Source organism: Oncorhynchus keta, chromosome 22, assembly GCF_023373465.1.
Source record: "Oncorhynchus keta strain PuntledgeMale-10-30-2019 chromosome 22, Oket_V2, whole genome shotgun sequence".
NCBI lineage: Eukaryota > Metazoa > Chordata > Actinopteri > Salmoniformes > Salmonidae > Oncorhynchus > Oncorhynchus keta.
Genome location: NC_068442.1, coordinates 43,780,008 through 43,795,051, shown reverse-complemented (window position 1 = coordinate 43,795,051; position 15,044 = coordinate 43,780,008). Strand labels below are relative to the sequence as shown.

Here is a 15,044-nt window from a genome sequence, read left to right as displayed (position 1 = left end):
CATCCTGGTTTGGTGTAGAAAAGGCCCATGTGAATACCTAGCTGAAGGACGTGCCAAAGCTGGCCATCTCATCAGACGGGTGGACCAGCCTCTGTCCTGTAACTATCTCTCTGTTACAGTGCACTACATGTAACAGTATAACTTTACGTCCGTCCCCTCGCCCATACCCGGGCGCGAACCAGGGACCCTCTGCACACATCGACAACAGTCACCCTCGAAGCATCGTTACCCATCGTGCCACAAAAGCCGCGGCCCTTGCAGAGCAAGGGGAACTACTACTTCAAGGTCTCAGAGCAAGTGACGTAACCGATTGAAACGCTATTTAGCGCACACCGCTAACTAAGCTAGCCGTTTCACATCCGTTACACTCACCCCCCTTTTGACCTTCCTCCTTTTTCCGCAGCAACCAGTAATCCGGGTCACGGCACCAATGTAACAGTATAACTTTACGTCCGTCCCCTCGCCCATACCCGGGCGCGAACCAGGGACCCTCTGCACACATCGACAACAGTCACCCACGAAGCATCGTTACCCATCGCTCCACAAAAGCCACGGCCCTTGCAGAGCAAGGGGAACTACTACTTCAAGGTCTCAGAGCAAGTGACGTAACCGATTGAAACGCTATTTAGCGCACACCGCTAACTAAGCTAGCCGTTTCACATCCGTTACATACACAAGCCAGGGCAGTGTAAAACAGAATGTCCCCCACACCAGGGCAGTGTAAAACAGAATGTCCTCCACACCAGGGCAGTGTACAACAGAATGTCCTCCACACCAGGGCAGTGTACAACAGAATGTCCTCCACACCAGGGCAGTATACAACAGAATGTCCTCCACATCAGGGCAGTGTACAACAGAATGTCCTCCACACCAGGGAAGTGTACAACAGAAGGTCCTCCACACCAGGGCAGTGTAAAACAGAAGGTCCTCCACACCAGGGCAGTGTTAAACAGAGGGTCCTCCACACCAGGGCAGTGTTAAACAGAGGGTCCTCCACACCAGGGCAGTGTACAAATCGCGAACTGGCGAAGTATAGTGGCAGAGGAGATCTCAGACATTCTGGAAGAGTTTGAGATGGAGCTGAGCAAGATTGTAGCTGTGACTGTTGATAATGCTGTTAATATGAATGTTACCATCTAGAGGCTACACATCCAAAAAAATAGGATGCTTTGGACACATATTGAATCTGGCAGCGCAGAAAATCTACAAAATGACTTCCATTGATAAATGGGCAGCCCGAATCAGATCAGTGGTCATGTGGTTCAAGACATCCTCGATGTCCAGCCCCAATCAGAGCAGTCGTCATGTGGTTCAAGAGATCCAAGATGTCCAGCCCCAATCAGAGCAGTGGTCGTGTGGTTCAAGAGATCCTCGATGTCCAGCCCCAATCAGAGCAATGGTCGTGTGGTTCAAGAGATCCAAGATGTCCAGCCCCAATCAGAGCAGTGGTCGTGTGGTTCAAGAGATCCTCGATGTCCAGCCCCAATCAGAGCAGTGGTCGTGTGGTTCAAGAGATCCAAGATGTCCAGCCCCAATCAGAGCAGTGGTCGTGTGGTTCAAGAGATCCAAGATGTCCAGCCCCAATCAGAGCAGTGGTCGTGTGGTTCAAGAGATCCAAGATGTCCAGCCCGAATCAGATCAGTGGTCATGTGGTTCAAGACATCCTCGATGTCCAGCCCCAATCAGAGCAGTCGTCATGTGGTTCAAGAGATCCTCGATGTCCAGCCCCAATCAGAGCAGTCGTCGTGTGGTTCAAGAGATCCAAGATGTCCAGCCCCAATCAGAGCAGTGGTCGTGTGGTTCAAGAGATCCTCGATGTCCAGCCCCAATCAGAGCAGTGGTCGTGTGGTTCAAGAGATCCAAGATGTCCAGCCCCAATCAGAGCAGTGGTCGTGTGGTTCAAGAGATCCTCGATGTCCAGCCCCAATCAGAGCAGTGGTCGTGTGGTTCAAGAGATCCAAGATGTCCAGCCCCAATCAGAGCAGTGGTCATGTGGTTCAAGAGATCCTCGATGTCCAGCCCCAATCAGAGCAGTCGTCGTGTGGTTCAAGAGCTCCTCAATGTCCAGCCCCAATCAGAGCAGTCGTCGTGTGGTTCAAGAGATCCAAGATGTCCAGCCCCAATCAGAGCAGTGGTCATGTGGTTCAAGAGATCCTCGATGTCCAGCCCCAATCAGAGCAGTCGTCGTGTGGTTCAAGAGCTCCTCAATGTCCAGCCCCAATCAGAGCAGTCGTCGTGTGGTTCAAGAGATCCAAGATGTCCAGCCCCAATCAGAGCAGTGGTCGTGTGGTTCAAGAGATCCTCGATGTCCAGCCCCAATCAGAGCAGTGGTCGTGTGGTTCAAGAGATCCAAGATGTCCAGCCCCAATCAGAGCAGTGGTCGTGTGGTTCAAGAGATCCTCGATGTCCAGCCCCAATCAGAGCAGTGGTCGTGTGGTTCAAGAGATCCAAGATGTCCAGCCCCAATCAGAGCAGTGGTCATGTGGTTCAAGAGATCCTCGATGTCCAGCCCCAATCAGAGCAGTCGTCGTGTGGTTCAAGAGCTCCTCAATGTCCAGCCCCAATCAGAGCAGTCGTCGTGTGGTTCAAGAGATCCAAGATGTCCAGCCCCAATCAGAGCAGTGGTCATGTGGTTCAAGAGATCCTCGATGTCCAGCCCCAATCAGAGCAGTCGTCGTGTGGTTCAAGAGCTCCTCAATGTCCAGCCCCAATCAGAGCAGTGGTCGTGTGGTTCAAGAGATCCAAGATGTCCAGCCCCAATCAGAGCAGTGGTCGTGTGGTTCAAGAGATCCAAGATGTCCAGCCCCAATCAGAGCAGTGGTCATGTGGTTCAAGAGATCCTCGATGTCCAAAACAGCCCTGAAGGAAAAGCAGCAGCTCTTTCGGAAGAAGCCAGTTCAATCTTTTAAAGTATTATTTTGAAATTCCCACATTTAACAATTTAATTCAATATTCAAGTGTGCGGTAATTAAATGTATGTTGTTTTTGTTGTTGTTTCAGGCCTTCCGCAACACTCACTCATCCTTGATGTGAAGACCAGATGGAACTCTATCTAATGAGAGATTCATGGAGCAGTATCCAGCGACCCAAGCAGCAGCCTTGGACCCACGACTGAGAAAAGCAATGACCAAGGACAACCTGGACCGTCTGAAGGACGAGGACTTCCATAAGGCTAAGGAGTTTGTCCAGCTCATGAGAATCCTCTATACATCTACACTGGGTGTGTCATGTGAAAATAATTCCACCTGTGGACAGATCATACCCGTCCTCCACAAACTGGAAGAGCACTTCACTGTGAAGCATGAAGATACGTTTGTGGCAAACATCAAAGAGAAGGTGTGGGAGAACCTCTCCAAGCGCTATCAGGATGAGGACATTCAAGCCTTCCTGTATGAGGCCACAGCAATGGACCCCAGATTTAAAGGGAGGCTGGTGAGTGACGCCACTTGGGACAGGCTGAGGAAGGAAAATGTTGAAGCCACTGTGACAGGAGCAACACCAGGGCTGTCAGAGGAGCCGGAGCAGAAAGACACAGAGCACCAGCAACAGGAGGAGTCTGAAGGAGAGGAAATGGAGGCGACAGTCCCTCCAATGTACAAAACAAGGAGTGGCTTGGAGGAGCTGTTCTCAGAGGAGCACAGGGAGTTGAGATTGACGATCCAACAGGACACCTTGTCCCTCAGCAAGCATGTTGACCTAGAGGTGGAGCTCTACAAAGGCCTCCCATCTCCATGGCTGAAGATCCTGTGATGTGGTGGTGGGAGAAGAGAGCTACTCTGCCCCTCCTCACAAACATTTCAGCAAGCTACCTCCTCCACCCCTAGTGAGAGGGTATTTTCGACTGCAGGAAACACAATAAGCCAGGAGAGGTCCTGACTTCTGCAAGAGAACACAAATATGTTGATCTGTCTCCAGAAGAACTGCTAATCCTTTTCCAGCCTACCTGCATGCCCCACCCATGTTTTGTTACATTTATTTAACTAGGCAAGTCAGTTAAGAACAAATTCTATCCTACCTATCTTTCCAATTTGTTCCTGCCGTACATACCTACACGTACGCTACGGTCACAAGACGCAGGCCTCCTTATTGCCCCTAGATTTTCTTTATGGAATGGTCTGCCTATCCATGTGAGGGATGCAGAAGCAGACTCGGTCTCAACCTTTAAGTCTTTATTGAAGACTCATCACTTCAGTAGGTCCTATGATTGAGTGTAGTCTGGCCCAGGAGTGTGAAGGTGAACGGAAAGGCACTGGAGCAACGAACCGCCCTTGCTGTCTCTGCCTGGCCGGTTCCCCTCTCTCCACTTGGATTCTCTGCCTCAAACCCTATTACAGGGGCTGAGTCACTGGCTTACTGGTGATTTGAGTGGGTTGAGTCACTGACGTGATCTTCCTGTCTGGGTTGGCTCACCCTCTTGGGTTGTACCGTGGGGGAGATCTTTTGTGGGCTATACTCGGCCTTGTCTCAGGGTGGTAAGTTGGTGGTTGGAGAAATCCCTCTAGTGGTGTGGGGACTGTGCTTTGGCAAAGTGGGTGGGGTTATATCCTGTTGCCCCCTCGACAACCACTGTGATTATTATTATTTGACCCTGCTGGTAATCTATGAACATTTGAACATCTTGGCCATGTTCTGTTATAATCTCCACCCGGCACAGCCAGAAGAGGACTGGCCACTCCTCATAGCCTGGTTCCTCTCTAGGTTTCTTCTTAGGTTCTGGCCTTTCTAGGGAGTTTTTCCTAGCCACTGTGCTTCTACACCTGCATCGCTTTCTGTTTGGAGTTTTAGGCTGGGTTTCTGTACAGCACTTTGAGATATCAGCTGATGTAAGAAGGGCTTTATAAATAAATGTGATTGACTTTGTCTACATTTTGTTACATTACAACCTTATTCTAAAATGTATTAAATTGTTGTGTTCCTCATCAATCCACACACAATACCCCATAATGACAAAGCAAAAACAGGTTGTTTAAAAGAATGTTTAAACTTTAAAAAACATCACATTTACATAAGTATTCAGACCCTTTACTCAGTACTTTAATGAAGCAACTTTTTTTGCGATTATAGCATCGAGTCTTGGGTATGACGCTACAAGCTTGGCACACCTATATTTGAGGAGTTTCTCCCAATCTTCTCAGCAGATCCTCTCAAGTTCAGTCAGGTTGGATGGGGAGCGTTGCTGCACAACTATTTTCAATTCTCTACCGAGATGTTCAATCAGATTCAAGTCCACTCAAGGACATGCCGCTGAAAAGCATCCCACCACCATGCTTCACCGTAGGGATGGCCAGGTTTAGTCCATACTTGACGCTTGGCATTCAGGCCAAAGAGTTGAATCTTGGTTTCATCAGACCAGAGAATCTTGTATATTCCAAGTGGGCTATCATGTGCCTTTTACTGAGGAGTGGCTTCCATCTGGTCACTCCACCATACAGGCCATATTGATGGAGTGCTGCAGAGATGGTTATTCTTCTGGAAGGTTCTCCCATCTCCACAGAGGAACTTTAGAAATCTGTCAAAGTGACAATCGGGTTCTTGATCACCTCCCTGACCAAGGCCCTTCTCCCCCGATTGCTCAGTTTGGCCGGGCAGCCAGCTCTAGGAAGAGTCTTGGTGGTTCGATAGGGACCTTCCATGACATTCTATAACCAGCACAAATATAAAATACATTTCATCTGTATTTTAATGTTACATGATCATGACATTGTTGTGCCTTTACACAGGTCGGATGTCAATGACAAACATGGTATGGCTTGTGCATATATGGGCATGTTGTGCTACAGTATGGTGAAGGAGGATGTGGTGTGATATTGACAGTGATGCAACGGTGTGACAGAGACAGTGAGGGCACATTATTGGTCTCCACAGTGCTACTGCACAAAGAAAGCAAGGGACAAAGACCTTCAAGCAAAAAACCTTGAATGGCACACCAGAGGGACAGGGTCCAAACATGACTCATTTGTGACTTCATCAGTGTGATTTATGGTCAATTGTGGTTAGAATGCAATGAACAAGGCATGGGTCCTCAAAGGCTGGCACTTACTGAAACACCTTTAAATTGTAGGGCTATTACATACTCACAATTGGAAAAGTTAAGAGGGTTGACACAAAGAAATTAGCCCAATGGACAATTGCATGGAAAATAGCTTTCTCAATATGAGAAAATAAAAGTTAGTGCTCCAAGGAGATTGAAGAGCATAATTATACATAATTATACATGGGAATTATGGGCATTTCATGTACAGCATTAACCAGAGCAGCCGTTCAATCAGTTGTCTTGGTGTAACCTTTTGGGAGGTTTCTGAATATTTGTAGTACCACCCTGTGACTGGTTTGAGTCACTGCATACAGAGTTACAAGTGCCTGCTGGGTAATATGTAGAGCAACATATTGTTATAAAATTATATACTTGATTTTTCACTCAAGTAAGTGCTGTACAGTACATTGGTAAAATCAACAATGTCTTGCAGTTGCCTTTATGCTAACCATACTGTTATTATTGTGCATTTAAAGACATGCTCTGGAACTTTGACATATACTAAGCATTTTTTAAACCTCCCGCTTTGGGCTGAATGTGTCAATTTGAATGCATGCACAATATATAAGTACGGTTTTAACTCAGTTACACACAAAATCTCTAGTTTTCCCCCACGTGGGCCAGCCACCTAGTAAGTGGAGTTCAACCAATGAGCTTCAGCCCCTCACCATATTAGTGACAGCTAGCAAGAGGCAGATGATGCATCCACAGCAGAGAGCAATGACGTGGTGCACAAATCTTCACGTGACGTACTACGCATTTTTAAATAATAAACTCAGCAAAAAAAGAAACGTCTTCTCACTGTCAACTGCGTTTACTTTCAGCAAACTTAACAAGTGTAAATATTTGTATGAACATACTGAGACATAAACTGAACAAGTTCCACAGACATGTGACTGACATAAATGGAAAAATGTGTCCTCGGTGTAACGCTCATTCCTTCAACGATAAACACAAATCCGACCATCACCCTTTGAGACAAAACCGCGACTCGTCAGTGAAGAGCACTTTTTGACAGGGTTTGTGCCCAAAGGCAATGTTGCCGGTGATGTCTGGTGAGGACCTGCCTTACAACAGGCCTACAAGCCCTCAGTCCAACCTCTCTCAGCCTATTGGGGACAGTCTGAGCATTGATGGAGGGATTGTGTGTTCCTGGTGTAACTCGGGCAGTTGTTGTTGACATCCTGTACCTGCCCATCAGGTGTGATGTTCAGATGTACCAATCCTGTGCTGGTGTTGTTACACGTGGTCTGCCACTGCGAGGACAATCAGCTGTACTTTCTGTCTCCCTGTAGCGCTGTCTTAGGCGTCTCACAGTAAGGACATTGCAATTTATTGCCTTGGCCACATCTGCAGTCCTCATGCCTCCTTGCAGCATGCATAAGGCACGTTCACACAGATGAGCAGGGACCCTGGGCATCTTTCTTTTGGTGTTTTTCAGAGTCAGTAGAAATGCCTCTTTAGTGTCCAAAGTTTTCATAACTGTGACCTTAATTGTAAGCTGTTAGTGTCACAGGTGAATGTTTATTAATTATTTATGGTTCATTGAACAAGCATGGGAAACAGTGTTTAAACCCTTTACAATGAAGATCTATGAAGTTATTTGGATTTTTATAAATTATCTTTGAAAGACAGGGTCCTGACTGAAAAAGGGACGTTTCCTTTTTTGCTGAGTTTATAATAATATATGCCATTTATATGCCAATTTGAGGACCACTTTTGGCTCGGGAGCACTACTTTCAGAACAACTGTCTAAAAAGTATACAAAATGACTGGAGAAACTCTTTAAGGTGATGTTTTGTTAGTACATAAAGTACTGTATGGAAAGATAATAAATTCCAATATTACATACAGTTGAAGTCGGAAGTACCTTACCCAAATACATTTAAACTCACGTTTTTCACAATTCCTGACATTTAATCCAAGTAAAAATTCCCTGTCTTAGGTCAGTTAGGATCACCACTTTATTTTAAGAATGTGAAATGTCAGGGAGAATGATTTATTTAAGCTTTTACCTCACATTCCCAGTGGGTCAGAAGTTTACACACTCTTAATTAGTATTTGGTAGCATTGCATTTAAATTGCTTCACAAGGTACTTTGCTGTTCTGAGAAAGATTTGCACTTTCTGCACCAAAGTACGTTCATCTTGAGGAGACAGAATGAGTCTCTTTCCTGAGTGGTATGACGGCTGCGTGGTCCCATGGTGTTTATACTTGCGTACTATTGATTGTACAGATTAACGTGGTACCTTCAAGCGTTTGTAAATTGCTCCCAAGGATGAAACAGACTTGTGGAGGTCTACAACAAAAATTCTGAAGTCTTGCCTGATTTCTTTTGATTTTCCCATGATATCAAGCAGAGGCATAGAGTTTGAAGGTAGGCCTTGAAATCCATCCACAGGTACACCTCCAATTGACTGATGATGTCAATAAGCCTATCAGAAGATTCTAAAGCCATGACTTAATTTCCTGGAATTTTCCAAGCTGTTTAAAGGCACTGTCAACTTAGTGTATGTAAACTTCTGACACACTGGAATTGTGATACAGTGAATTGTAAGTGAAATAATCTGCCTGTAAACAATTGTGGGAACAATTACTTATGTCATGCACAAAGTATATGTCCTAACCGACTTGCCAAAACTATAGTTTGTTAACAAGAAATTTGTGGAGTGGTTGAAAAACGAGTTTTAATGACTCCCACCTAAGTGTATGTAAACTTCAGACTTCAACTGTAGGTCCAAAGCACGTAATGATAATGCAATCAGAAGCAATCAAATCAGTCACATACACATGGTTAGCAGATGTTAATGCGAGTGTAGTGAAATGCTTGTGCTACTAGTTCCGACAGTGCACTAATATCTAACAAGTGATCTAACAATTCAACAACAACTACCTTATACACACACAATGTAAAGGGATGGAATAAGAATATGTACATATAAATATATATGGATGAGCGATGGCCTAGCAGATATATGGTATAAAATACAGTATATACATATGAGATGAATAATGTAAGATATGTAAACATTATTAAAGTGGCATTATAGAGACTCGTGATTCATTTATTGAAGTGGCCAATGATTGAGTCTGTATGTAGGCAGCAGCCTCTCTGTGTTAGTGATGGCTGTTTAACAGTCTAATGGCCTTGAGAAAGAAGCTGTGTACAGGCTCTCGGTCCCAGATTTGATGCACCTGTACTGACCTCGCCTTCTGGATGGTAACAAGGTTAACAGGCAGTGGCTCAGTGGTTGTTGTCCTTGATGATCTTTTTGGCCTTTCTGTAACAAGGGGTGCTGTAGGTGTTTGAGGACAGGTAGTTTGCCCCCAGTGATGCGTTGTGCAGACCGCACCACCCTCTGGAGAGCCTTGCGGTTGATGGCTGTGCAGTTGCTGTACCAGGCGGTGATACAGCCCGACAGGATGCTCTCAATTGTGCATCTGTAAAAGTTTGTGAGGGTTTTAGGTGACAAGACACATTTCTTCAGCCTCCTGAGATTGAAGAGAAGCTGTTGCAACTTCTTCACCACACTGTCTGTGTGGGTGTATTATTTCAGTTTGTACGTGATGTGTATGCCAAGGAACTTAAAACTTTCCACCTTCTCCACTACTGTCTCGTCGATGTGGATAGTGGATAGGGTGTGCTCCCTCTGCTGTTTCCTGAAGTCCTGATCATCTCCTTTGTTTTGTTGAGTGAGAGTCTGTTTTCCTGACACGACACTTTGAGTGCCCCAGTGTTGAGGATCAGCGAAGTGGAGATGTTGTTTCCTACCTTCACCACCTAGGGGCGGCCCGTCAGAAAGTCCAAGACCCAATTGCACAGGGCGGGGTTGAGACCCAGGGCCTTAAGCTTAATTATGAGCTTGGAGGTTACAATGGTGCTGAGCTGTACTCAATGAACAGCATTCTTACATAGGTATTCCTCTTGTACAGATAGGATAGGGCAGTGTGCGATCGCATCGTCTGTGGACCTGTTGGGCCGGTATGCAAACTGAAGTGGGTCTAGGGTGGCAGGTAAGGTGGCAGTGGTATGATTATTGACTAGTCTCCCTAAGCACTTCATGATGACAGAAGTGAATGCTACGGGGCGATAGTCTGTGTCCAATATGGACCTGAATTAGTATTTACCTCCCTCTCTACTTGATCCTACACGGTTGTCTTCCCTATCACCTTTCCTGCTTCTGTCTATCCATACTCCTCCAGTCACCCTGTATACGTTCCTCTCTTCTTCTCTCGTCTATCTCTTGTCTTTCCTCCTCTTGTTGGTGTTCTTATTGAGGATGTGTCTCAGGGTTCTGCTCATGTAGAAGGGTCTGGCTGCAGAGCCGTTGTTCACCTCCAGATCCACCACTGGGGACATGAACACATAGCCAGTCACATACCACAGAAACGCTGTTAAATACCCCCATGTATTTAGAAAGTTGGGCCATTGCAGTTTCTGCATTACGTCACATTTAAATGACAACACAACATTCTATGGCATCATTGGCAGCGCCCCATTAACATTACAAGGGGAACATTCAAATAATGACATGTATAGAATTAGAACAATATAAAACATTCTAAAAGCTGGCCAAACTCTAAATACAAGACTCTGTATACCCATAACCTACTGCTAAACATTCTGAAACGCAGTCATATACCTCAAACTCACTGTTATTGGAAATTCCTTCAAATCCATTTGAAATACCTAACTCAAGTTTAGATACTTACCCTCAAAAATCACTGTTTCATAAAAGTCCTCTTGATCCCAAACAAGACACCTCTGATTTCCTCAAACCCACTGTTTGATAACAGGTCTACCCCAAAAACCTTGAATATCCCAAACCAACTATCAATTTATAATGTCATTAACCCTTAAATACAATATACAAATTAGATATGAATTGCCTCGAAAATTTGCTAATGAAATCATTCACATTTATTTAAAAAAAGATTTCACATTTTCATGGTGTCATTGATACAAAAAGAGTTATCCTGTACAAAAACATTAAATATCCTCAGAACAGATGTGTGTTACAGTACCTAGTATTAAAAACCGTACTACTGCAGTTCTGCACTATTCCATATAAAAATACCAAAAATGGCTTTAACATCCTTTTATAAATGGTATTTCAAAAGGTTCTCGGTGGTAGATCGTAAAACCACAAAACAATAAAGAGGAACATTTCTCCATTTAGAACTAGGCACATTTACTAGCAACTGCAGTCGGAATCCCTGGAAGGTGTCAGGGTCCATTCAAATCGTTCACCATGAGCATCAAATGTGTTCAGAAGTCTTGACCTCCCTGAGCCTACATTATAACTGTCACTTACAGTGTAAACCAATATCTAGTGTTACACCTGACAGTGTAAAACCAATATCTAGTGTTACACCTGACAGTGTAAAACCAATATCTAGTGTTACACCTGACAGTGTAAAACCAATATCTAGTGTTACACCTGACAGTGTAAAACCAATATCTAGTGTTACACCTGACAGTGTAAAACCAATATCTAGTGTTACACCTGACAGTGTAAAACCAATATCTAGTGTTACACCTGACAGTGTAAAACCAATATCTAGTGTTACACCTGACAGTGTAAAACCAAAACATCCTACAAGGGTCTGTAACCATGTAATTTGTATTAATTTATTTGACCTTTATTTAACTAGGCAAGTCAGTTAAGACCAAATTCTTATTTTCAATAACAGCCTAGGAACAATGGGTTAACTGCCTGTTCAGGGGCAGAACAACAGATTTTTACCTTGTCAGCTTGGGGATTCAATCTTGCAACCTTTCAGTTACTAGGCCAATGCTCTAACCACTAGGCTACCTGCCGCCCCAGGAGTATGTCAAGTTTATCTATCCGTAGCATTGCACGTTAAGTTTTGAACTGTGTCTGTAACAGTGCCAATAAATATGGTGGACCAAAAGTGCCTCTTCAACCAAAGACTAAACAGCCATTAAAATAATCATGCTAGACAGAAAAGCCACCTCAGGGTTATTTTCCAACACATGAGAGCGCCTAAAAATAGCTCAGGGATGAAGTTTCCCCTTGGTACAGATCTAGGATTAGCTTCCCCAATCCTAACCATTGTTGAGGAAAATGCTAAACTGACCCAAGATCAGTGTCGAAGGGCAACTTCACCCTACACGTGACCTTACATTACAGTACATGGAACCATTGCACAAACACAGTAGTGTCACATGGGGGCGCCCTTGCCTTGCATCACCCCACAACCATCTGCAAAACTACACCAATTGCATCCGAAATACAGAGATCTCCTTCTGCAGTGTATGTGCCTCTTGCAGTGTATTGGGCTAATGGCAATTTCACCCATGTCCACTGTGATGCTGCAGCGCTCTCTAAGTAAGGCAGAGGCCAGCAGAGTCTCGACACAACAAAGAAAGGGACAGAAGCACAGCAGAGAAAAAAGGCTAATATTAGAAGTATCAGCGGCGGTGCAGGCGGTGAGAGGGAGGAAGTTGAACAGAGCTCCGCCTCTTTCTAAACCCCACCCACATACACCACCCTCTTGGGTCCTGCCATGTCCTGCCAAGGCCTTCCTGGTCAGTCCTGACCAGTCAGGTCACCTCCATGCATGAGTCCAGCCCAGCCATAAGGCCCTGCTCTAGTATCCTCCAGAACACAATCACCCCCACACACAGATGCTGAATGGGACAGTCCTTCGGTGTATCAGGTGTTCTGGCTATCAGGAGAAAGAGGTTCATTGTTTTGGCCTATCAGGAGAAGAGGTTCAGTGTTGTGGCCTATCAGGAGAAAGAGGTTCAGTGTTGTGGCCTATCAGGAGAAAGAGGTTCAGTGTTGTGGCCTATCAGGAGGAAGCGTAGAGCTTGGAGCCCTGCTCTCTGCGGAGGATCCTGTGCAGTTGAGGGGACATGTAGAAGGGCTTGAGGGGCGAGCCGTCGTTCCTCTCCAGGTCTTCACCTGATCCAGGACCGACGGAAGACAAAGCATTGTCACAGAGGAGGAGAAAAGGAGGAAAGACGAGGAGGAGAGGAGCAGACAACGTATAGGTAGGAAGGCAGAAAGAGAAAGAGAAAGGAGTTTGAGCCAAACGATTTAGAAAGCCAAGCAGGGAAATTAATTAGGAAAAAAAGTTGATATAGGTTTCAGTCAGCCAAAATGGCCAGTGCATTATAGCCAACTGGTTCAGTGATTAGTATGCAGCAGAGGAAAAGTTTGATAAATATAATGCATATAGCACAGGCCCTATACAATAGTATTCACTGCAAGAACATGCAATATAAATGATTGAATTGGTAAAACAATGACAGTAGTGTAAAAAAAAAAAATCACGCAGTGCAAGAACAACCTTTTTCTGTCTTATGAAGAAAACTGTACACCGCTATTGATATAATAGAGAGCAACATGAAGTAGAAATGAGGAAGCATTCAATTAGCTCACAACGCTGCAGTCAGTTCCAACACAAACCCTGGAGTGTACTCCCTGTGTATCATATAAACACCCTCACACTCCAGACTGGCCTGCATTTAAAAGAGATGAATGGTGTACTTACAGAAACAAAGGAATAAGGTGTCCACACACATAGCATAGACATTGAAGAAGCCATGGGCGATCAGGTAGGATCCAAATATCACCGTCTGACAATGGCAGAAAAGTCCAAGTCAGTAAGCACAATAAAGCTTACCGTATGCTTCCCAGTCAAAACAGATTACGCATATATTATCACAAAATTGTGTGACGTTTGTGTATTTTTGGTTTTCGGGAGTTTTTGTTCCAGCTGTTTGTGCAGACAAAAACATTTCTTGAGGCAAGTCGAAGTTTAGTTGATTAGACAATAGTAATACTCCTAGTCAGAGTGAGAACGTGAAGTGTTTGTCATTCAACGAGTGATGACTAGTTTTCATGCACATTTTTTCTGCACCAAACATCTTAGCTAAATGTAAAATTGTGCGAACAACATTAACATTGGTGTTTTTTTCTAGTTATTCAAGCGAATGTCTTTAGGGAGTATGAGAGCACAGAAGTCGCTTCGCCTAGCCAAGTTCGGCTACAAGCAAACAGAACCTACGTATGTGGGCACATTTATCAACAAGCAATGCTGACTCATATGATGTAAGTCTATTTCTTACCAGTAGGGGGACCCAGTAGTAATTTAGTGATGGCACCTCCTCTTGAATAACTGGAATCTTACGGGTGAAGAAGAAGAATGCTAGAACACCTGGGGGGGGATCGGAATCCTTAATAACAAAATAACAACCTGAGCAAACACTGACAAATGTACAATTAGTGTAACATAGTATCTATGGGCATTGTCTTATAGAGAACGCCTCTGCCGAGTACGTTATGGTACTATTTTCCAGCGTGTGTTGTTTGTTTAGTCTTGTTCATGCATTGGGTAATTTTAACATCAGCCCTCATAGTTAAACATACCACAAGGTTATCACCAGTGTGTGGGAAAGGGAACTCACCAACACTCCCTGAAATAAGCACTTTTCCCAAGAAGAGGAGAAAGTCTGTCACCTTATCCAGCACTGCCACCCTACAGAGGAGACACCTCATTGGAGGAGCCCAGAAGCCCAGAGAGAGACAGTCACCACCATGAAAGACAGACAGACACAAAAAACTGTCTGAGGGACAGACAATCAAATGAACCGATACAAAAGACCTTGTCTTACCTTACTACGTTCCTCATCAGGAGGAAGAAAGCATCTTTGGCCGAAGTGCAGAAGCTCTTCCCATATATCGCCATCTAGGGTGAGAAATTCAAAGTAAGACCATGTTATTCACGATTCCAACACTTTCTGTGAGATGGTTATCAAATAGCATGATCACAATAGTAATGGGTGTACTAACTACTGAAATGCCTCAAAGGTACTGGATGGATGGTATTGAAAAATATTTTGACAGAAGCTACCCAGACTCACCATGATGTAGGCGTTCCTGTTCATGAACTTGATGAAATGTTCCAGGCACCAGAAGCAGCATTTGAGACAGCAAATCAGGAAACGGGCAAAAGCATTGTGAGCACCTGAAAAATA

At 44.6% G+C, this 15,044-nt stretch overlaps 1 protein-coding gene across 9 annotated transcripts in view; it reads right to left on the bottom strand.

The window, feature by feature from the left end:
• Positions 1-5,010: 5,010 nt before the first annotated feature.
• LOC118371897 (choline transporter-like protein 5-B) overlaps positions 5,011-15,044 on the bottom strand; it is a 100,519-nt gene continuing 90,485 nt past the window's right edge. Inside the window, exons 17-23 of one of the 9 annotated variants that reach the window (XR_008075646.1) lie at positions 14,931-15,034; positions 14,682-14,755; positions 14,475-14,545; positions 14,136-14,224; positions 13,559-13,643; positions 11,377-12,966; positions 10,939-11,344 (exon numbers count right to left, since the gene is read on the bottom strand). Coding sequence is in view for 2 of the 9 variants with exons in the window: in XM_052475293.1 (XP_052331253.1) it covers positions 10,272-10,384; positions 13,559-13,643; positions 14,136-14,224; positions 14,475-14,545; positions 14,682-14,755; positions 14,931-15,034 (536 nt within the window). In the remaining 7 variants the exon portion in view is untranslated. Of the gene's footprint in view, positions 10,385-10,938; positions 12,967-13,558; positions 13,644-14,135; positions 14,225-14,474; positions 14,546-14,681; positions 14,756-14,930; positions 15,035-15,044 lie in introns of those variants that run through there. The other 8 variants (XR_008075647.1, XR_008075648.1, XR_008075650.1 and 5 more) reach the window with 8 other exon arrangements.